General features: G+C 47.3%; 1 protein-coding gene across 11 annotated transcripts in view; it reads right to left on the bottom strand.

Moving 5' to 3' along the window:
• TENM2 (teneurin transmembrane protein 2) overlaps positions 1-26,961 on the bottom strand; it is a 536,125-nt gene that overhangs the window by 106,823 nt on the left and 402,341 nt on the right. For all 11 annotated transcript variants that reach the window (XM_081231705.1, XM_081231704.1, XM_081231698.1 and 8 more), the window contains 2 exons: positions 25,457-25,603; positions 1,919-2,129 (listed from right to left, as the gene is read on the bottom strand). In XM_081231705.1, the coding sequence (XP_081087831.1) occupies positions 1,919-2,129; positions 25,457-25,603 (358 nt within the window). The remainder of the gene's footprint in view (positions 1-1,918; positions 2,130-25,456; positions 25,604-26,961) is intronic.

Below are 26,961 nucleotides of genomic sequence, written 5' to 3' on the forward strand. Positions count from 1 at the left end.
AGCCGACTGAAACAGAGCACGAGCCTTTGAAAGATGCCCTTACGGTGTAAGCAAACTGTATGCAAACCTCACCGAAATGCTCATGGACTAGTGCAAGGGCCTGTCACGAGTCTCTGGCAATGGGAATTATGTTCATAATTAAAAAGAAACATACCTACACAATCCCTGTCCCAGAACTGGGATTTAATAAGCAGAGAAAATATTTTTTCATTCTGAGATCTGTGGTTTATTTTTTTGAGGGTTACTCATATTAAAATAATATTACTGTGTGTAGTATAATCTGTACGTATTAATTTAATTTTAACAATCAAGAAAATAAAGTTTGAGGTTAAATAATTTGCCTAACATGACACAGCTAGAGGGTGTCGGGGGTGGGGGGGCTGAAATAGACAAGGGCTGAGATTATTTTTTCTTTTCTATTTTATTTTTAGTAAAACCAGAACAGAGAGAGGCTAAAGTTGCTGGCCCAAGGTGACCTCATTAAGAACCCTCATAGTCAAAGAGCTGCCAGGAATTGGGGCTGCACAGCTTCCCAGAGAGTTCTAAGGGGCTGTAGAATTAATTGGCTGTACCATTACCCACCACCTCCCCATCCCACCCTCGCCAGGCTCTCCCAGGGAGGAGCAGAGTCTCGGTCGTGGCCTGATGGTGTTTCCTCCCCAAAGTCTAATGAGGGGGGCTCCAAGACAATCACTTATAAAGGTAAGGGCTCCTCTAAGAAGTAAAGTCTGGTATTTCCTTCGCCAGCGAGAAGCCTGCTTAAGCAGTGTTATTTCCCGAGTTGCTTCAGGGTCTGCCCAGACCTAAGTGAGGATGAAGAAAACTAAGAGAAAGATGCCATGAAGAGGGCTGTCAGAGGGGTAAGGGGGCAGGTATAAGTTCCTAGTTCCTAGAGGTTCCCAGTTCTTATTTCTCCATGAGAAGGGGTGCCCCCAAGAAGATCACACCCACCATCCTCACATCTGTGGACACCAGCGTTATCTGGACCCAGTCCGACCCAGAGTGAGATCAGAGATGTGCAGGCAGGCCTGAAGAAGATCCCTACCTCTCCTATCCTTCCTTCCACCCTCAGAATCAGAAACAGTGCCTAGAAGACAGAACGGGCCAGGGGGTATCTCAAAGCCAACTCTTCCCCTTGCTTTGTTCTCCAGGGGTACACTTCTAACCTGCCCTGGTGGGGGTGGGGGGAGGAGAGGCCAAGCTGATTACAAAATAAATCCAGAATTTGCCTCTAGAATATTCATAAGCCTCAAATTAGCAACTGAGAGCAAATGGAAACTCAAGAGAAACCCCCATCCCACCCCCACCCCCCGCCATTTTGGAATGAGAAGGGGACACGCACTGGCACAATGTCTAGCACAAAGTAGGCAATTAGCAGATGCAGCTGATGGGGTGGGTGACTGTGAGGATTAGAGCCAATCTACTTCAAGCCTCCAGCTCATCATAGGCGTTCAATAAATTCTAGCCACTGGCATCATCTTGACTCTAAGATGCCACAAATGATAAGTTGTGTTATTAAGTTTATAACTGCTTTTAAAAAATACTCTGTTGAATGAAATATTTCAGTGATGATCAAACAAGAGCCACAATGAGGGGTATTCTAAAAGGAGATTTAATATAGCAATAATGTCGTAAAATAATAGATCATAAAAATGATCTAGAAACCAGGCAATCAACAGGTGTCTCCAAGCAGGTTCTGGGTTGCAGGTGGCCAAATCCCATAGAGGGACCAGGACTCTGCTCTGGAGCTTGAACCACAGAGAGGAAAGGGCCTTCCATGAACCAGAGCAGGGAGCTGCTTCCATGGGGTAGTTTCCAGGCCAACTAGGCCCACAGAAAAACCAGGAGCACTTCCTCCTGCTCCGACAGAAAGGGAAGCAGCGACCTCAGCCACCTGCGGGGACAGTAGGGTGCCTACCTGCTGTTGAAGGGGTTGTCTCCAGGAATGATGTGGGTGCTATCTTTGCCGGCCAGGAGCTTGATGCGGTCGTAGAAGGACTTCACTGCGGGTGAGTCTGTCTGGCCCTGCTGAATGATGTCCAGGGGGTCCCGGGACCCCCGGCAGAGCAGGCTGTTCTGACAGGCTGACTGCAGGCAGCAGTCAGGGTCCAGGCAGTCCACCAGGCCATCTGGAAGGGCAGAGCCAGAGCCAGGGGTCAGCAGATTTCATGGCACAAAGCTGCTTCGAGATGCTAACGCCTTGTTCCGAGCAGCCTCAACCCTTCCCAACGGTCCGAATTGGCAGGTTTCACACAACAAGCCTAGTATAATTCCACTATATACTCACAGGAAATAAAAGACTGAAAGGAAATAATTGAGAATGCGGACAAATGGTTATCCCCAGGTAGTAGATTAGTGTGTTTCTCTCTTTTTCTTTCTTGTATTTTTCTGGAATTTCTACTTTTTCTATCATGAGCAAGTATTATTTGAGTGGTTGGCAATAAAAACAAACATGTTGCTCTTAAACAACATAGTGCAAAAGAATTACCTGTTGCCAGATCTCAGGGGCCCGTGCTAATGGGTGTGCAAGTCATCAAAATGCATGGGATTCCTTAAATCTTGCTTCAGTGGAGAAAAGCATTCCGTCTCTTCTCCCTCTCTAAGCCAGGGAGGGTACTGTTGACTAGTGGGAGAACCACGGTGATGAGTCTGACACTTTCCAGGCAATGTGGAGAAATGGCTTTAGCTTGAGCACCCACAAAATAAGCCATTAGTTTCCCCAATTGCTCCTGGAACTACCTTCCCCATACCTGCAGGACTTTGAACGTTCTGATTTATTTGCCTAGATTCCTGCGCCTCCACCTCTTTCCTGAGCTGATTCCTACTCATCTACCCTTCAACAAATATTTGAGTGCCATCCCTGTTCGGGAAATAAAACAGGAAACAAAGAATGATGGTGTCTGTCCTTAAGGAGCTGACAATAGAGTGGAGGAAACAGATTATGACTCATCCTTTAAGACCCAGACTAGGTGCGGCCTCCTCCAGGAAGCCTTCCTGATGATGCCCCAGCTAGGTTAGGTATTCCCGTTCTGTATGTCCCTGAATCAGAGGTTCTCAGAGAATGGTTTTGCATCACAATCCTGTGGGGAGAATCAAGGGCCTACCCCAGAGCTCCCCAGGCACAGCTTCCAGGAGCAGGTCCTGGAGTCTGCACTTTAAACGTGATTCTCAGGTGATTCTAAATGCACAAGAAATACTAGAAACCGCTGTTAAAGCCAACTTGCTTGTACTAGAATTAACTGTCTCCGTAGGCTTGCCTTCCTGTCTGGAAAATGAGCTCTTTGAAAAGAACAGTGTCGTATTCATTTTTATATTCATGCCTCGCTCGGTGCCAACCGTGGAGTCAGGCACTCAACAAATGTTTGTTGAATGAGTAAATGACTGTTTCCCATTCCTCACATGTCTGTTAGGGCTGAGGATGGGGGTGTTTAGGGCAGTGTTTGCTCCTTAGAATTCCTATTAGAATGGATGAGTTAGCCAACCCTTCTTCACTCTGCTGGGAATTGATTGAATATACAGCGTAGGAGCTTGGAGAGTAACTTGCTTACATGTAACTCCCTGATTTGATAGCGAGGCATTTTGGGGCCATAATTAGCATCACAGAAACATGCACTCCAACCCTGGGCTGTGACTTAACAAACACTTGAACTGGAACACTGAATCCGAGGCCTGGCTGTGTGCTTTACATTTACTACAGTGTAATTTTTTGGCATTACCCTTTACGTTTGGTTCCACTAATGAAATTGAAATATTTAATTTCACCAAAGTTCCACTGTAACTTAGCAATTAATGTACAATGATTTTAACTGCATTACTTTCTTTTTAGCAAACAAACAAATTAGGAGGTTGCGTGTTCTGCTCGGCTTTAAATTACTAAAACTAGCCTCTCATTTTCCACGCGGGCAAATGTTGCTCGTGTGCCTCGTAACACATTTAGATTTACAAAGTTTTCTGGAAACGCAGACACAGGAGGGTGAGTAGGCATGCATGCTTGAAATTTAGAGACTTTCAAAGTCATGGCTCTGAGCACCTCAGCCTGATGTGCTGGTTGAATCGGGTGCCCCCCAGGGGCCCGCAAATCTCAGACCCAAGAAACGGTGCTGGAGAACTGTATCTCAGCAGCAGAATGATGCTGAGGTACCGTGTCAGACCCACGTTCAGATCATCCAGTGGCTCCCAGGGCCCTTGGCAGAACAAGAAAAAGAAAATAGAAAATAAAAAAGGCAAAGTATTCTGCCTCTACCATCACCTTCCATGGAGCACCTTCATTAGACAGAAGGAATCCACCATGGAATGCCTGCTTCAGATTTAAAAATATCCTGCTGAGACATGTTGGCAGTGCTTCATCCAGCCACTGCAGAAACTTCTCAGGTGAGAAGAAAGCCACTGTTATTAGCACTATAGAGTTCTTTAAGGCCACCGGCCTCTTCCCATTAGGAGTTCCATCCATCTCTGGTGGCCTTTTCCTCCTGAAGCTGGGAATGTGCCACCTCCCACCCCCAACCCTTTCCATACAACCAGCTTGAGGGCCTCACATCAGGAGCGAATAATACATTACGACAGGCTTGCCTATTAAGCACTGAACGTTTTCCTCTCCCCACCCCCTCTAGTCTGCTACTCATTCTGTGACTGTGACTGCTTCAAAACCATGGACCTCAAATTTCCCCACTGTTTTGTTGACTCCAGGCTTTTTATTCCAGGGCCTGTCTGGCAGGAGATGTCTTACAAACACATCAGCAATAGCAGATGGCAAATGCTAACAAAAAGGGGATAAAAAGGATAGAAATGATTTCCTCCTACATATTTACATTGACCTGCTCCAGAGATGGTGCATTGGGGGATCTATCCATTACTAAGTGTGAGCATATACGTTACACCTGTAATGACCTCATCATGTTTCGTGATTATGGCCTGCTGCTGCCGAACACTTGCAGACAACACTGTGAACTTGAAACTGGCACTCCAATCTCCCCGTGGCCTGTCAGTCATGAGAAGCGCATCTTTATGCCAGCAAGCCCCTCGCATGGAGTCTGACATGGCAATCTTCAGTAAATTACCCTGTCACTGACAATCTTGCAGTTATCTCGCAAACAATCAAGCAGGCAATCAAACTGTTCTGAATTGCCAGTTCAGGACCTGAGAGGCTGCCAATGTCTCCATTCAACAGGGGCATGGAAGCGGCACAGCCCCCCTATGACACTGGACGATTTATTTTATTTTTTATTTATTTATTTTTTTGCGGTACGCGGGCCTCTCACTGTTGTGGCCTCTCCCGTTGTGGAGCACAGGCTCCGGACGCGCAGGCTCAGCAGCCATGGCTCACGGGCCCAGCCACTCCGCGGCATGTGGAATCTTCCCGGACCGGGGCACGAACCCGCATCCCCTGCATCGGCAGGCGGACTCTCAACCACTGCACCACCAGGGAAGCCCCCGATTTATTTTTTTATTTATCCACCTCCTTATTTGTTTGTTTGCTTGGCTTTTTTCCTGGTGAGAGAGGTTTGCAGAGTCTTCGATAAGGGCCCCATTCTGACTCAGCGGTTATGGGAAAGTGACCCAGGCCTGCCCCATGGGCTCACGGTGGTGCCCTGCGTCTGCTTAATAAACATCCTCATTTACTCCCCTCTGTGAGATGTGGCCGCCGCCTATCATCTAGGTGCTTTCTGTTAGAACGCACGCTAAATCATAGCTCTGGCTGCGTTCCACACACATACGTCATATGCTGATTGTAATGGCCACTTCAGAGAAATATGGACGTGGAGAAACTTTCTGGGAACGGTAGGTTAGGCATTCTTTGTCTTGCTTTTGATAAAGAAAATCAGAGAATCTTTCATAACAGTTCTGGCAACGTGACACAGAAATCAGGTTAAGGCTACATTGAAGTCTTTGGATTGGAATTCCCAAGGTAAAAAGCCAAAAAATCTATACAGCGTCAGAGGTAAGAGCCTGGCCTGTGGAATCCTCTAGGCCCTGGCTGTGTGAGCTTAGAAAGATAATCAGCCTGGCTAAAACTCAATTTCTTTGCCTTTAAAACTGAGTGACAACAATGCATATATCATAGGGTTATGTGATGGGGAGTTGACAGATATAGTATCAGGCTGGCACACAGTATGTGTTCAATGAACAGTAGGTATTACTATAACCAGAAACTCCCTGAAGTTTTCCACTTTTTCAATTTATAAAAACTGGACATAAAAATAAATGAAATGAATGTCCCCTGATTAGAGTCATTCACTGGTATGTGCTACAGGTAGGTTGCATCTTGGCAAGAATGCTATGTTTTCAAATAGTGATGACATAATAATAATGGGTAGTAATAATAAATGCTATATATTGCACAGGATTTACATATGTTCTTGATTTAAATCCTCATGGTAACCCTACAAAGCAGAATAATATAACCCTTAAGCTGCAGACTCTGGGTCAGGGTATCTGGGTTTGAATCTCAGATCAGCGACTACCAACCTGCTGACCTTGGACAATTAACTGCTCTGTGCCTCAGTTTCCTTATGTACAAAATGAAGAAGATGTTAACATTAGAAGGTGCTGCTGGGAGGATGAAAGCAGTTATTACATATTCAGGACTTGGAAGAGTGCCCGGTGTAGCAAGCACTCACTAAACTGTGTATTATACCCCGCATCACCATATCACCCATCCTATAGAGTTGGAAACTGAGGCTCAGAGAAGCCGAGTAAGTTATCCAAGAGGCGGAGCAGCAGCTTTGGAGGAAAACTAGGAAAAGGCAACCCATGAGATCATCACCCTTGTCTTCTTCATTATCGGAAGGAGGAGATGTTTCCTTCCCAAAGGGAGGCTGAAGACAGGGCAGTGGACACCCATCAAGCTGGGAAAGTGTGAGCAGCCATGAGATTTAATCACTTCTGAAGGCCTGTCTGCTCCTACAGCTGCGGAAGTGTTTGGCTGTTTGAGATGAACATCTGAAAAGGAATCAACGTGAGAAACAAGATGCCTGGGAATTCATTCCCTGCAAGGCAGGCTGCTGAGGACTACACTATTTACCTGTGAGACTCAAAGCCCCTTTCAGCTGTTTACTGCTGGCACAAGGTTGCCCTTCTGGGTGGGCTGCAGGTTTGTGTCAGCAGTTTCCACCCCCTGCCTAGTTTGCTCTGCGAGACTTTTTAAGGAGTTCCTAAACAGTCAAGAGATTTAACCTCAAAGCCTTAACTGAACACCTACTAGTGATGCTCCACTCAGGGCAAAGGGGGTCACGGGTGAACAGAGAGGTTACAGAGAAGCCACAGCAAACATCTGAACATTTCCGAGTTGGCTGAAACATGCACAGCTTTTCTGTCTCAGGAAGGCTGCCTGAGTCCATGCATCACTCCTACACGGAAGCAAAGTCTTCAGGAACGAGAGGAGGTTTATTTCATTTATTTCCTCTCTGATCTTCGTAAACTGGGCAGCTGTGGGAGAATCCAGATGGAAGCATTTGGGTCAGTCTTGGGTGCCTTTTGTTCCCTGCAGCTTGGTATGCAAGTGACTCCCTCTACAACCTGCATGAGCTCTCCGGTTTTCTTGGGCGGTAAAGGCTTCAGAGGAAGATCCAAATTTACTTTTCTTAGTTTTATTTTGTGACAGGGTGGCACAAATCGACTCCCACAATTCACTTCAGGCGCCATGGATAGCGCTGCTAGCGTCTGCATGGGAGCTAGGCAGCAGCTCAGATTTGAAAAATGAGCCCCACTTTTCCCAGACCATGGTTTGCTGAGAGGGACTACCAACCACCAAATCTACCTTCCCCACTCAGTGGGTCAGGAGGCCGTAGGGTGGACTGGGTAAAACATGGGCTTTGAAGACTACATAGTCTTTCATGTATAGGATGCTCAAGAACAGGCAAAGTTCATGAATTACAGTAGAAAGTTAGAAATTGTGGTCACCTTAATGGGGAGGTATTAGCTGGAAAAGAATATAGGGGACTTTTCAGGTTCTGGGAATTTTCTAGATCTTCATCGTATTCACTTGGCTTCACTGGTGAATATGTCTATAAAAATTCATCAAGGTGTATAGTTAAGATTATGCACTTTATGTATTTGCTAACAGACTGACTTTAGGTAAGATAATCACCCTCTCTGTGCCCTGTCCTCCTTATGTACAAAGTAGGCATGATGATGAGGATGGTGATGAGGATGATGATGATGCTTCAAGAAGCATTGGGAGGATTAAAGAAGATAATCCACAAAAGATCCTTAGAACGGTTGTGAGCACCTAGTGACCTACTAAGTGTCTCAGTCATTTCTACTTCTTTTCTTCTTTGTGAGTCTTCTTGACATCATATATGTTTGTTTCGCATCCAGAGTGAGGTACTTGCCAAATTCTCGTTTTCCCAGGAAAAATACAGGGAGTTAAGGTGGTGAACGCAATATACCCTAGGGCTACTTTTGAGATTGCTTACTGATGGGGAGGTGGGGAAATCAATGAAGCAGTGGCGAGAAGGCAGGAGGTAACAAGCTGGGGCAAGAAGGGAGAGTCCTGTACTGCCTGCTCTTTGTGATGGAAATGAAGAGGGAGCAGGGGGTGCTGGAGAGCACCCTTCTCTGAGGGCTGGCAAAAGCCAAAGGCTCCTGAATTTAGGCAGCAGCATAAAGGGGTTCTTGAGTAAAGAAGAAATATGGCGACCATAGCATTTGTTTTGTCTCGGGAGTTATTTTGTTTTAAGGAGAGCTCCTGCAGGACTGTGAGGAAAGTGTGGGGGGCTCCTGGCTCATATTTTTCTGCCCGGCCCCTATCTATATAAACAATTTGAGTTTCCCAAATCAGCATACCAGCATTATTCTGGCAGCCTGATCTTACATAAGCTTGCAAAACATACACTCCTTCAGCCAGCAGGAGCAATCGCCTTGCCAATCCGCCCTCTAGAATTGAGGCTGGGCATTGGACCCTGAGATAGCTCAAAGATGCAAATCTTCCAACACCTTAGGGTATCTGGTCAACCCTACATGCATGGGGGGGTGGAGGTGAGGAGAGGCAGAGGGTCAGAGAGCACCCTGAAAGGGAGAAACAGGGCCCAGGGCTCATGGGGGTCCTAGTCCGGGTGAGGGCGCTCTTCCCAGACAGCACTGCTGATCCTGGCCAGTCCCTGCCACTGGAACAGCACTTAGAAAATTTTAAGGTGGGCACTCCAAAGCTCAGGGAACCACTGGGCTCCTATCCTAGTTAGACAAATAACGTAATAATACAGGCTTTAGGGTCAGAATGGTCTGGTTTTAAAACCTGTTCTATCATTCATTAGCTATGTACATTTGGCAAGTGACTGACCTCCTGTGACTCAGTGTTCCCAGCTATAGAATGGACTTAATAGCACCCACATCACCAGAGAGCACAGTGACGGTCCCTGTGACTAAGACGGTCCCTGTGAAATGAGAAGACGAAGGTACTGCACTTAACACGGAGGAAGAACTCAATAAATGGAGCCTATTCTTAATGATACTTCCTGCTCTCCACCAGGGAAAGGCACTGTTCTATTTGCATTTTACCCAATGCCTGCTGACAAGTTGGAAGTGAGGGATAATTGAAAGTATTCTGGCTTGATGTAACTAAGAAGTGAAAGGAATGGGCAAGGCTGACTTGATTTAACCTGGCAATATGAGATCAGTTCTTCATTGCTGCTGTTAGGTCTACCGCATTGCCAACCTTTTAAAGCAATAGATTGGCTGACAGTGTGCTCATTTGGAAGGTTTCACCTGCCATTAATACCCTGGCTGCCTGATGGACTGACATTCAGCAGGCATCTTGCCTCTCCCTCCACAGGGCAACCGCCATCCTTAAACATTGCAAGAAGTAAAATTGTATTTGCACTCCTTCTGGAAGGCCCGTTGGAAGTTTTCCTCTTGCTTCTTGTCAACTCTTTTTGTCAGTCTGTGAATTCCAAGGCCCGGGATCCTTGCCCCCAAAGCACCTTCCAGCTTTTCTTATAACTTAGCAATGGAAGATCCATCATGTCCAACCAGAGATCTGGCAGAGTGGAGGCCTCCCTGAGAGCTGTTTTGCTGGCTTTCCTAGTCTTCAGGATGGATGTGGGAAAGAAAGCAAAGGCTGCCTAGGACAACCCAGGCACTGTTACTGAAGGCAGGGATATAATCCAGGTAAGACCTCTCTTTGATATGACTCTGGCTTTACCGCGAAGCTACTGGGGCATCTGGTCGACCCCACATGACTGGGGGTGGGGATGAAGGATGGTAGAAATTTTATGACAATGATCTTGAAGTGTGTGTCTAGTTGTTGTTGTTGTTGTTGTTTTTTTGAATGGTTCTTCATCAGAAACGAAACAAACGGACAAAAAACAAAACACTATTAACCAAACCCTTTAAAACCAATGCTTCTCAAATTCTAATCAGCGTCAGAATCACCTGGGGAACTTGTTAAAATGTAGATTCTAATTCTGTAGTCCTAGACTGGGGCTTGAGAGCCTGCATTTCTTACAAGCTCCTAGGTGATGCTGACGCTGGTGTTCTGAGCACTGTACTTCTATAAGTCAGGCACTAAACCGCTACTGGTCGAGTTGTGCTCCCTGATTTCTTGTCCTGGAATCACCTCAGTGATGTTAAAATACTGATCCCTGTTGTCACCCACACCTACTACATTCCTGAGAGCGGAAACTGGGAATCTGCATTTTAATGAAAAGGCCCCAATGATTCCTTAGTTCACTAACGCTTGAGACCCCCTGCTCTGAATTACTGAAAACACCTTTCAGATATCCACAGCAGCACAACTGACCCTCAGGAACTACACCAGCTTTTCCAAATTATGCCTCCTGGGGATGTTAATAGGGGTTCCCTGAAATAGAAATGGACGTGGGACAGGAGGGTCTGTGGTCAAATGCAGTTTGGGAGATGCTGGTTAAACAAAGTTAAGCTGGTTTAATCACACCAGGAGTTCTCAGAGCCCCTGATGAGTGAATATGCATTAGGACTCTTTACCGTTGCAATGGAGTGTGCAGTATTTCCTGACCACGGACCCCGTTTGGCTTGGAGCATCTCCCTGCAACAGTCTCCCTGCAATCAGCCTTACTGGTTGGGGAGCACTTCATGAGAACACAGAGCTCTAGGTATGGGGGTTCTATCCCAGGAAGGACCAGCCAAACCTTCATCTATTCAACAGTCACGAGTGGCAGCCCCAGGCTTGATTGACTGTCTCATAAAATGCAGGCTTTTGGGTGATCAGGCCCAGTGCAAGCCACATCATCACTACCAGCACACCAGCTCAGAGCCTCTGTCCTTGGGCTCCCAGAGCCTCCCGCAAACTGATGCATTTCAGCATAGGGGTCCTATGCTAGGTGGCAGTATCCTGGGGGGTCAGCATGACCGTGAAGTGTTAATGGCAACCATGTCTTATGAGAGTTGATAGTTGGCATTTAGGAAAAGCTTACTAAGTGCCAGGCACCATGCTAAGTGCTTTACATGCATCCTCTCATTAAATCACCACCAGAACTCTAGGCATCATTAGCCCTGCTGTTTACAGATGAAGAATTGCAGATTTAGAGAGAGGTTAAATACCTCGCCTAAGACCATGCAGCTTTTGTATGGTGGGGCTGGGTTCTGAACCCAGTTTGCTGCACTCCAACGTTAAATCCTACACGCAACTGCCATGATAGGTCTGTTACCGTTAAACATTCCAAGTGGCCGATACACAGGAGCTGTCGTACCTGCCACTAAGACATGCTTGGTGCCTGCACCAAGCTCTTTTAGTTAAGGCAGGACTACGTCAAACAGAAGAGGGACAATTTAAAGACATACTGAAGGGCGATTTATTTTTTAGAAAACTGGGACACAGAATGTTTTAGTTGCCCTCCGCCCCAGCCCCTAACTTTACCAGCTTACACTTCTGACTTGGGTGGACCACCACAGGGCTGTCCCCCTCACCAGCAGCTTAAGCTCCTCTGTGCTTTCTCAGCCTGCAGCATGCAACCTTATCCAGACACCATGCAGTAATGCTCACAAGAACCCTTTGAGGAGGCTTCTGTGATCTCTACTTCGCAGATAAAGAAACGGAGGCTCAGAGAGGTTAAGGGCCTTGCCCACAATCACACAGCAAGTAAATGATGGAGGAGTGATTCACCCCTAGGCTGTCCACCTCCGAAGCTTACACTCTTGGTTTCTACCCTCCATTCTTCATAGGAGGCTGTGAGTGATCACAGCCATATCAAGGTTCCCTGTGAATGTTGTAGAATGTGGGGAAGGAAAGGCCAAGCCTTCAGAAAACATTTTTTTTTCCTAGTTGCCGTTCCTTTCGGTCTTTCTCTTTCACTCTCTTTCTCTCTCTCTCTCTCCCCCTGTTCTTCCCCGCCCCCTCCCACTGCTGCTTCTCCACAACCCAGACAGAGGCTCAAGGAATAATGATCTCACTTGATCAGAAAGTTTTCACCTCGGACATACCTGACAGGCCTCTCTGGCACAGTCTCACCCTTGTTAGCCCAGGGCCATGTTTTTATCCCCAGGGGCTTTCTACCCTGCCTGCAGCTGTCTTCCCCCCTTTCCTGTTACAAAAAACCAGTGGCAACAGAGAGCAGGGGCCTCTGATCTCAGCCACTGATTTCCCCACATGCTCGCCCTTGCCCTGCTGTTTCTGGCCTCTCCCAGCCCAGGCTGCTCCACCCCACACGCGTGCTGACCTCATCAACCACTATTTCCAAGAGCCCACTGACAGGTCAGACAGAAGCGAGCCGATGGCCGGGGACTCCAGGCCCGGCCGGGGGTGGCAGCCTGGTGGGGTGCCAGGCAGTGACCTGCTGGGCCCCTCAGAAAGGAAAGGGGCTGTCACCACGGACACCTCTGAGCAACAAGCCGGAACAGTTACTTTCTGCCTGAGGAGAGATCCCGTCTCTTGGGGGGGAGGTGGGAGGACCGGCCCCAAAGCTGAGAGAATTAGCAGCTTTGGTGACCGTGTAAAGAACAGAGAAATACCCACAGCCCTGCAACTGCGAGAAGGACCAGACTCCGCTATCTACAAACTTCCTGCTAGACTAGGGAAATCAGAAGTATGAATTCCTAAACACGGCCATTACTACACTCCAGGCACTGTGCTGAACACTCCCTAGAGATTTTATCATTTAACCTTCACATCCACTCTACTGCGTCGGTACTAGGAGCTGGTATTGAACTGCCAGTTATGAACACAGCATCTGGAGGTCTGCAACACATTGTCTGTGTGGCTTTGGGCTAGTTACTTTACCTCTCTGAGCCTCCGCTTCCTCATCAGTAAAATGGAAATAATAATCCTACCAGCATAATAGAGCTGTTGTGAAAGACTAAATAAGCTTTATGCAAAAGCACTCAGCGGATAGTAACCATCTGTTTACTCTGGCTTCCTCACTATTCCACATCTGGCCAAGCAAGCCATTGTGTGGGAGGTCTGGGCTCACTCAACAGTCATCCCTGGCCGTCCCTGCCTTTCCTCCTGTCTTGGAGGAGGATTACGGAGCTTGCCTACCTACTGCCATCAGCCCGCAGGAAGCCGATACACTGGGTGAGCAAAGCCGGCTATAGAGGTGAAAAGCAGCAGAATCACGTGTTCACGTCTTGGTGAAAGAAACAGTGTATCTTACTTTTGGATTTTCTTGGCATTGATAAAATGGTGTTCAGTGATATACAGTGACTTGGGTGTCACTGTCTGTATGCATGTTTCTTTAATCCCCAAATGAAACTTATTCATCCTAAAATAATCTACTGAATAAATGACAACTGCTTTTTATCCTAGATACTTCGCACTGAAGCTTTCACTCTTCGATTCATTTAATAAGGAATTGACCAAGACAGACAGGGACCCTGAGGTTGTGGGCCTAGATTCGAGAGGGGAAACAATGAACAAATAAATGTATAATAGACTTTGCAAGAGTGATAGTGTTTTGAAGCAAAGTAAAGCAGGGCAAAGGGTTGGAGAGGGTTGGAGGGGAGCCAGGGATGGCATCTCTGAAGCAGTCATGTTTGGGTAGAAACCTAAATGAAATGAGGAAACAAGTCACGGAAACATCTGGGGGAAAAGCATTCTGGGCAGAGGGAACAGCAGGTGCAAACGGCCAGGGTTGGGCTGTATTTTGTGAGCTATGGGAAGAACAAGATGGTGGATGTTGGCCCAGTGGAGGGAGAGGAGCAGAAGGACAAAATGAGATCAGATGGAAGCAGGGACCTGCTGATGCAAAGCAATGGCCAACGTTGCACCTGGACGCCATTCTATGGGAGATGAGATGCCCTGGGAGATACCAGAAGAGGTGTGATATGACCTGACTTTGAAAAGAATTCTTCTGAGGGCTCTGTGTGGGATAGACTGGCAGCTGCAGGAACAGGATCCCAGCCTAGCAAAGCTGGTGGCATGATCTGGGTGGAGGTGGGAAGACATTAAGAAACCAGGGCCTTCGGAGATGGAAACAACCTAAGTGTCCATCATCGGATGAATGGGTAAAGAAGATGTGGCACATATATACAATGGAATATTACTCAGCCATAAAAAGAAACGAAATTGAGCTATTTGTAATGAGGTGGATGGACCTAGAGTCTGTCATACAGAGTGAAGTAAGTCAGAAAGAGAAAGACAAATACTGTATGCTGACACATATATATGGAATTTAAGAAAAAAAATGTCATGACGAACATAGGGGTAAGACAGGAATAAAGACACAGACCTACTAGAGAATGGACTTGAGGATATGGGGAGGGGGAAGGGTAAGCTGTGACAAAGCGAAAGAGAGGCATGGACATATATACACTACCAAACGTAAGGTAGATAGCTAGTGGGAAGCAGCTGCATAGCACAGGGAGATCAGCTCGGTGCTTTGTGACCGCCTGGAGGGGTGGGATAGGGAGGGTGGGAGGGAGACGCAAAAGGGAGGGGATATGCGAACATATGTATATGTATAACTGATTAAATTTGTTATAAAGCAGAAAAAAAATAAAATTAAACTTAACTGGTAAAAAAAAAAGAAAAAAAAGAAACCAGGGCCTTCATAATTAAGAATAGAGATTGGAGGGGCCAGACAGGGGTGCGTCCACAGATCTGTGCAGCCACATGCAGGGACAAACGTGGCAGGAGAGAGAGCCTGGGAACCTGTCACAGATGTGAGCCCAGGGACGTCTGCAGTGTCCATACACCAATCAAGTGGCCACTGCCTTGAGAAGCAGAGCGTCTCAGCTTGTCTCCCCATCAGGCAGCCCAGGGCCACCACGCCTGGAGACATCACTCACTGCAGGCTCTTGAGCTCCCCTCTAAAGGGGACATATTGTGCCAAGTCAGTGGTTCTCAAAGTGTCAGCATCATCTGGGTATTCGCTAGAAATGCACGTCAGCGGGCCCCATACCAGACCTATCGGACGAGAAACTGGGGGAGAGGCCCAGCCTGACCTGTGGCTCATGCCTTCCGGGGACTCTGATGCCCACTGACCTACCAGAAGCACTGTGCTAAGTGTTTTGCACGTATAAACCCATCTAAGCCTCACAGTGTCCTATAAGGTAGGAACGGTCATTAGCCCCACTTTACGGAGGATAAAACTGAGGCTCAGAGAGAGGGAGAGAGAATGACTTGCTTTTGCTCACACTGTGGAGCAGTGGAGGAGCCAGGACGTGAACCAAAGTTTCCTGACCCCAAAGCCTCGTTACCACCCTGCCAGGCTGCTTCCTCCTGCCACGGGCAATGAGGAAACATAAGGAAAGGCTCTTCTTTCTTCCCTGCTCTGAGCATGTGTGTTCAGGAATAATCCAAGCAGACACATCAGTTTGAAGGAAGAGGGGTCGTTGCGATTTTGGGGACCAAGATGCTAAGTTGGAGGAAGGTAAGGCCAATACCTGGGGTAAAGTGCACTCTGCCCAGCCTGGCACACGCGACCTGTCTCTGTCTGTCCAGACCTGCTTCCCCAACGTCCCCCTCCTCCACTCTCCACACCTGAGTCTTCTCAGATGTCCCCACATGTGCTCTGCTGCCTCTGGCCTCTGTGCCTTTGCCATTTTCTTTGCCCACAATGCCCTTCTCTCTTGCCTTATCTAATTCCTCTGTAGCTTTCAAAATTCAAGCTTTACCGGCTCTGGAAGCCTCCAGTGTCCCTCTGCTGGTCTGCCATCGGCCCTTGGCCTTATGTCTATCATGGACACTTAGGATACAGCTTTGCAGTGACTGGTTTCACATAGGCCTCACCCCCCACGAGACTGTGGATTCTTTGCGGGTCTCTGTGTCTCGTTCATTCCTGCAGAGGAGAGGCTCGGTGTTTATTTGTTGAATGACTAAATGATTTGGGGGGTTCTGTCCAAGAGTGTGGCTTGTTTGTGGGGGAGGTGTTTGCCATCATCACCATCAGTGAGAAGAGGTCTGTGCAGGGCAGGGATGGGAGGCGGTGAGGGAGGCCCACCTGGGGTGCAAAATTAAAGAAGGCGCTCACTCTCAGGTGTGAGGTTCCTCCGTTCATCCTAGTCTAGGTCCTGGGTCTCAGATAGATCTCGGCTCAAACCAGCAACGCCAGGCACCTGTTCTCTGAATGGTGACTGGGTCCCTTTGGGGGAAGCACGTACTGGATTTAAAGCCAGGAAACTCAGCCTCTGGCTCCTATCTGCCCCACCCTGCTACGTGGCCTTGAAGAAGTTACTTTCCCTCTCTGGGTTTTGCAGCTGCTGAAGACTATATTTCAGCCTTTCTGTATCTGACATTCCTGGGCTCCATGATCTCATGGCAAAATGATCTCCCTGTCTCATGAAGACATAGTGTCCCTCAGTGCGTGGCCCTGCCCGTGGGTAGTGCTGGTAGTACTGGCTGAGCAGATCAAGGATGAAATACCTTGAGGATTGAAAAGGGAGGGAATTCCCTGGAAGAGGCTTGGATCTTGCTGTGTGTGGAGAGATACGGAAGCACTGGGCACAGAGCTTTGGGGGACACCTTGCAGTTTTCTTTGGATTCACATTTGGCCGCATAATTTTGGCCCCTCTCCAATCCCCCAGAGCTCGCGGCTGAGAAGATGGAAAGTCAAAGAAAAGAGCACAGGCTTTGGGGCAGCTGTTCTCGCTGCAGTGTGGAGAACGCCTAGCTATTTAAAGTCCAACTGCTCCACTTTCCCCCGCTGGCCCCCGGCATTCCATTGCAGAAGTACTTTGTGGCAAAAATGCACTCCAGATCCAAAATGGGGTGGGCGGGGGGGCGGGAAGCTAACACCAAGGCTATTTTTCAGAATGCTGCAGAATTCGTGCTGCTGAGGGGCTGAGGGTGTTAAGGAGATCTGCCCTGCTCTGATCCCGGACACGAAACTCAGGTGCTGCGAGGGGCCTACAAGGAGGGCTCTTGACCTGCTTTCTGAACCCTGAGTTGGCTACATTCTAGCTGGGGGACCTGGGTAAGCCACTTCACTTCTCCGGCCCTTAGTTTCTGCTTCTATGTAAAGGATAATAAGAGGCTCTCAGGGCTCTCATGGGCTATTGCCATGATTTATTTGGGCAGTTTGGTAACGTCTGAGCACCGGCCTGGCCTCTAATAAGTGCTCCGTGCATCGGGCCTTTGACATTGAACCAAAGGACACTCCCTGTGTTGGTACTGTCCAGCTCCTCAGGTACGTTCCTGGGAGATGTTAGCGTCTACCTCAGATCTGTCAGCCCTGGCATTACTGACATTTTGGGTTGGACCATTCTTTGTGGTGAGGCTGTCCTGGGCGTGCAGGACGTTTAGCAGCATCCCTGGCCTCCACCCACTAGATGCTGGGAGCACCTCCTCTCTTTCTCCTTGTTGTGACTCATAAAATGTCAGACACTGACAATGTTCCCCGGACAGCAAAGTCACCCTTTGTAGGAAGCAACTGGTCTGGACTGAGGGGAGGATTGTGGCAGCAACCGAGCTAATCGTGGCACCGGGGCCCTTGAACCTTCATTCAGATGCTGGTCACAGAAACCAAGAGGGTAATCTCTGCCATCTAGGCGGTTTCTCTGGCCAAGGCAAAAATAGAGGAAGCCAACAGAATGACACAAAAGTTACTTCTCTGCCACCAGTTAAACCTGTGTTTTGATCCTTTAATTCCCTAAAATAAGTCCTGATTTAAATTATTAACTCTTTTTTGCAGATTATGCATTTTAATTACAATTTTATGATGAATATTTGATTTGTTATCTAATCAGGGAAAAATATATAATCCCTTAAGAGACACTTAATAATCATTTAAACTATTTAAGATTTGATTAGAAAAGACTGAAGGTGCTATGTTAGGTAAACTCATGAACAACAAATTCCACGGTCAAATAAATTTACTGGGAAAGGGGAAAGTTTCTTACTATGGGAAAGTTTTACCTTGGAGGTGGTTTTTCCGGAGACCTTTCTGCGACAGCACACATTCTGTACTTATTTGAACCTTTTTCAGAAACAACTTTCAAATTTCAGTAGTGTTGCAGGAGAAATGTGATGCTGGCTTTAAGGTAGAAAAGCAGTATGCTGGCGTGGCTAGCTGAAAGGCCTGTTTTGAATATGACCTTCTTGAGGTACCTTATCTGGGAAATGGAAAAACTATGAAGAGATAGACTCATAGACCTTGCATTTCTGGTGTGAAGAAACAGATAACATAGAAGAAAGAAGGGGTAATTTAGGGGTGTGACATTTGCTACGAAGGAAACAACAGAGAGGTGAAACTTCCAGGTCAAGATAGGCCTCTTTGGGGCCTTTGAGCTGAGACCTAAGAATGAGTAGAAGAAGCCAGTCATGCAAAATGCCCAGGTCAGAGTATTGCTGGCCCTGGACCAGCAAAGGCTCTTAGGGGGGATGAAGCTTAGCTTGTGCAAGGATGGGAAGGCTGGCCAGAGTGGATGAAGCAGGGTTGCTACAGAGGCTGTTGGGGACACAGTGAGAGAGAAGGCAGGGACCCATCATAGCAGGCCCTCTAGGCCAAGGTGAAACATTTGATTTTGATTCTAGCTACAGGAGAGGCCTTTTTTTTTTTTTTTTTTTTGCGGTATGCAGGCCTCTCACTGTTGTGGCCTCTCCCGTTGTGGAGCACAGGCTCCAGACGCGCAGGCTCAGCCGCCATGGCTCACAGGCCCAGCCGCTCCGCAGCACGTGGGATCTTCCCGGACCGGGGCACGAACCCGTGTCCCCCTGCATCGGCAGGTGGACTCTCAACCACTGCGCCACCAGGGAAGCCCTGAGTATAGCTTTTATATGCAATGGAGAATGGATTCTATCTTTTTTTTTTTTAACCTCAATAGAATAAAAGAAAACTGAACCCCCAATTCTCAGTCTCCTAAACAGAAGAGTCTCTAGTCCAATGTGCCTAGGAAATCAATGATCTTATTTCAACTGGAAGATTCTGAATAATAATAACAGCCTGCTGTCGCCATGTGGTCCTCTAGGAGTTCAGTTGCAGCTAGTTCTGCTTCCCTCCCAAAGAAGAGAGCCCCAGTGCCTGGCCAGGTGGCAGTGGCCTCTAGGTCAAGTTTTCCTTCTAAGCATTAGATATATTGCTTTCCTCTCTGGGAGCTAATCGTTTATGGCTCCAGTTACATTTCCCACAAGGTCTTTGGACCGCAAAGGGAATCCTTATCCAACCCAATTAATAGAGCAATGTTGCAATTTTAAGCTGTCCCCCACCCAACCCACCCATCAACATGATTTGCACACATGAATCAAGGCATTTACAATGGGTTCACCAAGCTTTCCCTCTCGCTGGATGAAGAAATGGGACTATTTGGACTTGTGAACCGTAACTCTTCCAGAGTCCCTGAAGTCCCGAGCTTGGCTCTGCTAAACGCACAGACAAGGTGAGTTATTAATTACCAATTGAGATAAATGCTGGGATAGCATCCCTGAATCATGTCAAGCCAATTTGGATGGTTATGGGATGGGGAGAGAGGGGGAGGCGACGGTCGGTGAGGAGTGGGTTTCGTCTGTTCCAAGTGCTTTTGGACAGACTCCAGTGTTATTTCTCCTCATTTAGACCTGGCTGGAGTGCCCTGAGCTCAGGCCAGCATCCACATCTCTTAACCCAAGGCAGCCTCCTTTGGAGCAAAACAAGGAACCAAGCTTCACAGATGAAGGTGGGTTGGGAAATTCCATTCTGAAGAGCAGCCTGACTGAAGTCCTTAATTTAGAGAGAGAAATGCCGATGCTGCTGGTGGATGGAACAGTCCCTACCAGGGGCTCCTGATCACACAGATCCGTGGAATCGAGGGAAACAAGGAGAAAGGTGAAGACCCTGGGCTTTAGTATTGCGACGGGTTTTCTCTCCTGTCCTGCAGCCAACACCCATGCTCCGGGACAGTCCCTTCCTACCCCGTCTGTCCTCACACACTGCATTGTAATAATAATACCACCATGTTTACACATCTTGTCCTTTCAGATGGATTCTGAGCTTCAGATGGATTCAGTGAGCTCTTTGCGGACACTTTGTGTCATGTCTGTCTTCGTATTTCCAAAGGCCTAATGTTACTGATGTCTAACATTTAGTAAACCCTCAACGAATGTCTGTTAAAACATGAATGAATGGCTGGGCTTCCCTGGTGGTGCAGTGGTTGAGAGTCCGCCTGCCGATGCAGGGGACACGGGTTCGTGCCCCCGTCTGGGAAGATCCCACATGCCGCGGAGCGGCTGGGCCCGTGAGCCATGGCCGCTGAGCCTGCGCGTCTGGAGCCTGTGCTCCGCAACCAGAGAGGCCACAACAGTGAGAGGCCCGCGTACCGCAAAAAAAAAAAAACCCAAAAAACAAACAAAAAAAAACCATGAATGAATGGCTGATGGATGGATGGATGGATTCACACCCTAATGACAGAGAGTTAAAGGATTTTTAAATTTTGAGACAAACATTGGCCACCTCTCCAGCCAGGAATGGAGAACACTTCTAAAACATACTAAAATTATTGACTCAGCAACTAAACAGGAAAATGTGTTTATATTTTTCCAATTACTTCCTTCTACTTGAAGTAAAATTCTCCTTTCTTCACTTCACTCCTCTTGTGTTCTGGAAATTCTAGGGGTAGAGTTCTGGGAATAGGCACCATGACATTGGGCTGGGTCAGCCCACCCAGGGGAAACCATCATTTGAACAAGTTTTTCTCCAAATGTGGTCAGCAGACCACTTGCATCAGAATCCTCTGGAGTGCTTGATAAAAATGCAGATTCCTAGATTCCATATCGGACTTAATGAATCAGAATCTCAAAGGCCTAGAAATCTAAATTTTAAACAAGCTCTCCAGTGTGGTCACGCAACACTGAAGTCTGCTGAGCACTGGTTACAATCTCAGTGGTTCTGTCCCGTGGGAAAATTATGGGTTAGGCGCCATCTCTGTGGATTCAGCATCCATTCTAGACAATAACAACAATATTTTAAAACTAATAACATTAAAGCTAGAAACGGCCCACACAGGAGGGTAACCTATGAGTCACGCACCTTGTAACACATATCACACACATTTTCTCAGTGAAACTTCACCCCTGTTCACGGAGGTGGCATTGCCACGCCAGTTTTACAGACGACAAAACTGAGACTTTGAGGGGTAAACTGACGTGCAGAAGTGGGACACAGAGACTGAGCCCCGAGCCCAGGCTCTTAACTATATGATGCTACAGTGTCACCTATTCAGCAATCAGGAAAGTGACTGAGAAGGAGCAAAGCATCTAACTTTCAGAGCTGTGTTGAAGCAGAACAGAGGGAAACAAAGACAACTCCCTAGCGTGGCCAGGAAGGACATGGGGCATGGCAACTCGTGGGTAAGCTCAGCTTCGGAAGGGCCATCTCCCACCCCTCTACCTCTGGGCCTCTGCCCACAGACTGGAGACAGCATCTGAAAGGATTCCATGGGAGCTTCTGACGGGCTCCCAGGCTGGCTTACAATGATGGGAGCCTTGGACTTCTATAGACAGAGGGCCGGGGCTCCTGACTCCAAGTTCTGGGTGATAAAGAGGTGGAGGGAAGGAATAAGGACTGTCTTTCCAGGCCAGAGAGCCTACCAACGCCTCCCCACCTCGAGGTTTCCACTTTGAGAGAAAATCTACACCCTTTCTCCTACCCCTGGCTGTGATGAACTAAATCTCACACCTCTGTCTTGGTGGTGATAATTAAATATTATCCGCCTGTCACTTGATGTACATGTTGTGTGTGTTCTCAGACTTTAATGAGCTCGTATTTGTCCTCTGTAGCAAAAATATTTCTTTGAGTCTCTCCTTTTTCAAATTGGGGTGAGCAGTTCAGGTAAAGATCTCTCACTATTAAAAAGACAGTCTGCTCCCCAGCACGTCTGAACCGTTTCTACTATTTCTCAGGGGCCATGGCAGGTGAACTTTGTCCCTTCGGAAGCAGCCAATGCTTCCTGAGTTTACGTTGGTGGTCATATGGCTGGGGATGTTGGGAGAATTTGAAAGCAATGGGAGTCAGAAGGTAGGAATCCATAAATTGTTTCGGGGGGATATTTGAAGGCAGCTTTTTTCAACAGGGTTTCTCGTCTGAGTACCAGGGAATCCAGAAAGTAGTTGAGTGAAAAATTTCCCAAGTTTTCCAAGGCAGGTACTTAGTACCATTCTAGATGCATCGGAGAGAAGTTTATTCATTCCACATAATGGCTGGCTTAGGTCAGTGGCTCTCAAAGAGAACCTGCATCAGCATCCTCTGGAAATTTCCTAGAATCTGCATCAGCATTCTCTGGAAATTTACAAGAGGTACAAATTCTTGCATCCTACCCCAGACCTACGGAATCAGAAACCCGGGTAGGGTTTAGCAATCTGTGTGTAATCAAGCCCTCCAGGTGGTTTTGCTGTAAGCTAACATTTTGGAACTACTAGTGTCTGTAGGCATTAGAGCTTCTTTCTCTCATGGAGGAACTCAGGTTGAAAAAGGCTGTTATGGGCTTCGAATATCTATATCCATATTTATATCTATATTTATATCAGTTTAAAGTATAAAAAAATACTATCACTTTAAACTTGAGATTTTTTTTAAATGGAGAGCATTCCTAGATGGAAAAATGATTTGCCTCTTTCAGTTCACTTTGGAAGGGCGCTCTATTATTTTTCCCATTCATGAGGTTTATAACAAATGTGTTCACTGCAGCTGCTCCCCAGGCCTGGGCGTCTGCTCTTACCCACCCACTGCTACGTTTAGAGACCCACACAGCTCTTCCTGAGAACGGGGCAAAGCAGGACAGAGCCTGGGGCAGAACTTCCACCCCCCCCATCCCCCCCAAACAAACAAAACAGTGATGTAATTAGTGTGCTACAGGATTGGATCTGCAGTTGATGAGGAATAACTTTAATATTTATCAATAAACAGGAAAGTGCTGAGCACACCTCCTAGGGGAGTAATTAACCATAAAAAAGGATACTCTGCACGGAGGAATCTCCTCCAAAAAAAGACCTCAGTTAATTGTGAATTGCTTACACCAGGTGAGACAGAATCCATGCCTACCCCTCTCACCTGACACAAGCAACTGAATTAACTGGGAGTTTCTTTTTATAAATACTGCGCAGAGCCTTTTTTTCTTGGTGGTTAATTACTTCCTTGGGAGGTTGCTTTAATAGTTCCCATAACAAGGCCATTATTGTCTTTAGCATAATCACTGCCTCATTTGCTTTTGTGCCCTGCCTTTCCGGGTGCCTCTTGCCTCTGCCTGCCAGGAGGGACCCTGAACTGTGCTCCTTGGGCCGTCCTCAGGCTGGGGACTTGCAGGGTTCCTCCTCCAGCCCCACCACTTTAGGAATTTGGTTTTCTCCTGGTGGGAGCTGGGATCAGGGTGGGGCTGGTGGAGAGGGAAGTGGGCGGCGTAGGGCACATTGCAGGAGACTGAGTCCCCCTCCCCTGGGTGCACCATTCCAGCCTGTTTGCTAAGCTTTCAGCTGCTGACACCAGCGACAGGGAAGAAAGCTAGGACAGCAGCTCCTTTCTGGAAGAGGAAGGAGTGGATCTGTAAACAACCGCTTTGCTTGGTGAAACCACCAGGGACCAGAAGCAAAAACAGTGAACATTACCAGGGAAACTAGTGCAATTTTGACCGACTCTCTTGGGGAAAAAAATGTATATGGAGTTATGGCTCACTTTATTCAAAAAATGAATTAAAGTGGCTTCTATTTTGGCTCTGTTTCAGGGAGGTAAATGAATGAATGGGAGCTCTGTAAATTGCATCAAGTCTATAAACTTTTTTTGATTGGTGTACTCCTATCAGCGTATGCACATTTGTTTACTTACAAATTGTAGGCATGTTACAACTGCAAACATAGGTTATGGAAATTGTAAAATGTCTATCAGGAGGATGAAGAAAAATAAAAATAGTGTGTCTGATACTTTCAGCCTTAACCCAATGGATTGCACCTCACTCTGGACATCAGTGAAGCTTATGGACTCCTTGGGGCCATGAGGGCAGGGGCTGACAGTCCCAGAGCCCAGGGACTGGCACATACAAGACAATACATATTTTTGTTAAATAATCAGACTCATACCCTCTTAAACCCTGAAATAGCTTCTGCCCTGAGGGAATTCTGCCCAGTTAGTCATTTTGGTAGGGGTGGATGACAAGCTTGTACTAATGTTACAGGAGCATGACTCTGTGTTCTCAGGAAATCAGGTGGTCCACAGGCTACTGCACCCCCATTTAGCCCCAGAATCTTAAAACTCCATCAGGAAACAACACAGGAAAATTCAGCTAGGGGTACAGAACAGAGGTTAGCAAACTTCCTGTAAGGGGTCAGAGAGTAAAAGTTTTAGGCTTTGTCTCGGCCAACTAACCAACATTGCCTTTGAGGGTGAAAGCAGGACAAAACATAAATGAATAGTCATGTCTGTGCTCCCACAAAACTCTACTTATGGACACTGAAATTTGAATTCCACATAGTTTTCATGTGTTGTAAAATATTCTCCTTCTTTAGGTTTTATTCCCCCCAACTGTTAAAAATGTAAAAACCATCTTTTGCTTGCAGGCCGGTACAAAACCAGGCAGTGGGTCGGATTTGGCCCAAGGGCTGTGGTTTGCCAACCACTGGGTAGAACATGGACTTTGGAGTCAGAGCTGGGTTTGGGTCATGATTTTACTATTGGTGACTAAGTTGTTTTTAAAAAGTGACTTAATTGCTCTCTAGGCCTTGGTTTCCTCATTTGTAAAAGTAACATCTCAAAGGGCTGAAAGGATGAAGGGATGCATTCTTACCACCTCTTAGCTCAGGGTGAGCACACACTGTCATCACCAGCACAGATTTGTTTGTAACTCCCTGCCCTGGAAGGCCTGGCAGGGACGGTCACCCAAAGGCAAAGCCAGGGCCCGGCCACCTTTCTGTGGCAATGTGTACTTGAGAAACCAAAGCCAGCATCCAATCCCAGTGCCTCCAGCCCATGTCTCCAGGAGCCCCCGTTGGCCCAAGGATGCCCCTTCTCTGCTGCGCTTGCTTCAAAGGAAATGTTACAACAACATTTGACAATAGCTGAGGGGAGGTCTTTCAGGATAAAGGACTCATGATGACCATCTATAAACAATGCTTTGCTCTTGAGGGGCTGGGAGTTAGAAGACGCTTGCTCACCTCCCTCATTATCCTTGTTATCCGCACAGGAGGTTTCCATGGCAACGTTGCATCCGGGCCCTCTCCAGCCGGTCTGGCAGACACACTGCCAGCTGTTCTGACCCAGTGTGCATCTCCCGTTGCCGTTGCACAAATCGGGGCAGCCATCTGGTTGGAGAAATGGAGAGGATGAGACGGAGGAATGTGAGGCCGCGCTGGGGCAGCGGGGGAGCCATGCAAAGGGGGAACAAGGCCACAGGGCAGCCGCTGGGCCAGCCGCAGAGTGGGGCCCGGACCTGCCTCGGGAAGAGCGGGGAAGCAGGCGACTCATGCGGTTGCAAGACGTTAGCAGGGGCCCAGATGCAGAGGATCCCCAATGACACTGACCTGTGCGTAGGGGTCTGAGGCAACCTTCCCAAAGTGGGGAACATTCCGGAAAGCTAAACTAGCCCTGAGCTTACAACACACCTAGCTGGGCCGTTATTTCCAGCCCGTTGGCTCAGGATGGATGCTACCTCAAGAAAAATCTTTTCTTTCTTTCTGTTTTCAGAAGAGCCTTCTGCAGCAGAGAGAAAATTCCCTATCAACCCAGAATGGAGGCAGAGTGCCCTCCGTCTTTCAGAATTTTAAAGCTAAATTTACATGCGATTAGCACGAGCTTCTTATGACCACAAGCTGGATGGTTCTGCTGGGCTATTTTCATATTTTTGTAGTATTTCGCTTTAAGGGGCACTTAAAAATGTTGGCTGCCAATCATTCAACCTATTTATGGCATGATTTTAAAATACTGCAGGATCGGAAGGCTGGGGAGAGAGTAGGTGCTGAGTGCCATGAATCGGGAAAAGATAGAGGAATGCTTATGCCCGTGGGGGAAGGCAGTGGGGTTCGAGTGATTCCTATGGGGTGTGTGTGTGTGTGAAATCAGCAGCCTACCTCATTCCCTAATTGCTCCAGCACCCAAAACAGTTGCAGCTATTACTCTCCTGACCTGAGCGTGGGCAAAGAGAGCCTGGATGACGAAAGAAGAGAAAGAGCGGGGGGCACTATAGTGAGATGGGGAGTCTCTGTGGCAGAGCCTCTGTCGCCATTTATAAGATGTAGAGAGAAGCACAGGATTGGTAGGATGTGGCCACACTCACAAAACCTACTTGCTGGCAAGAATTCCTAGATACGTTTTTATTTTTCTTTCCTTTAACGGCTTTACTGAGGTGTAATCTACATACCATAAAATTCACCTGTTTTAAGTGTACGGTACAAGGCAATGACTTCGAGGAAATTTACGGCATTGTGCAACCTAGGTATGTTTCCCTACTACGTTTAAATACATTCCGGAAGACCATTAATTTAATTGTCCTCAAAAAATAACTCTCCTGAATCTCTCTCTCTCTCTCTCTCATTCTATCTTGACATCTGCTACCATCTCTATCTCCATCTCTTTCTATATCTATTTTTAAACCACACAAAGAGCAGGGTAACTTGGGCCGTGGTGGAGGGATGGAGAACTTTGTAATGATGGAGGTAATTGA

This window comes from Mesoplodon bidens, assembly GCF_964165515.1.
Source record: "Mesoplodon bidens genome assembly, chromosome: 4".
In the NCBI taxonomy this organism is placed as follows: domain Eukaryota; kingdom Metazoa; phylum Chordata; class Mammalia; order Artiodactyla; family Ziphiidae; genus Mesoplodon; species Mesoplodon bidens.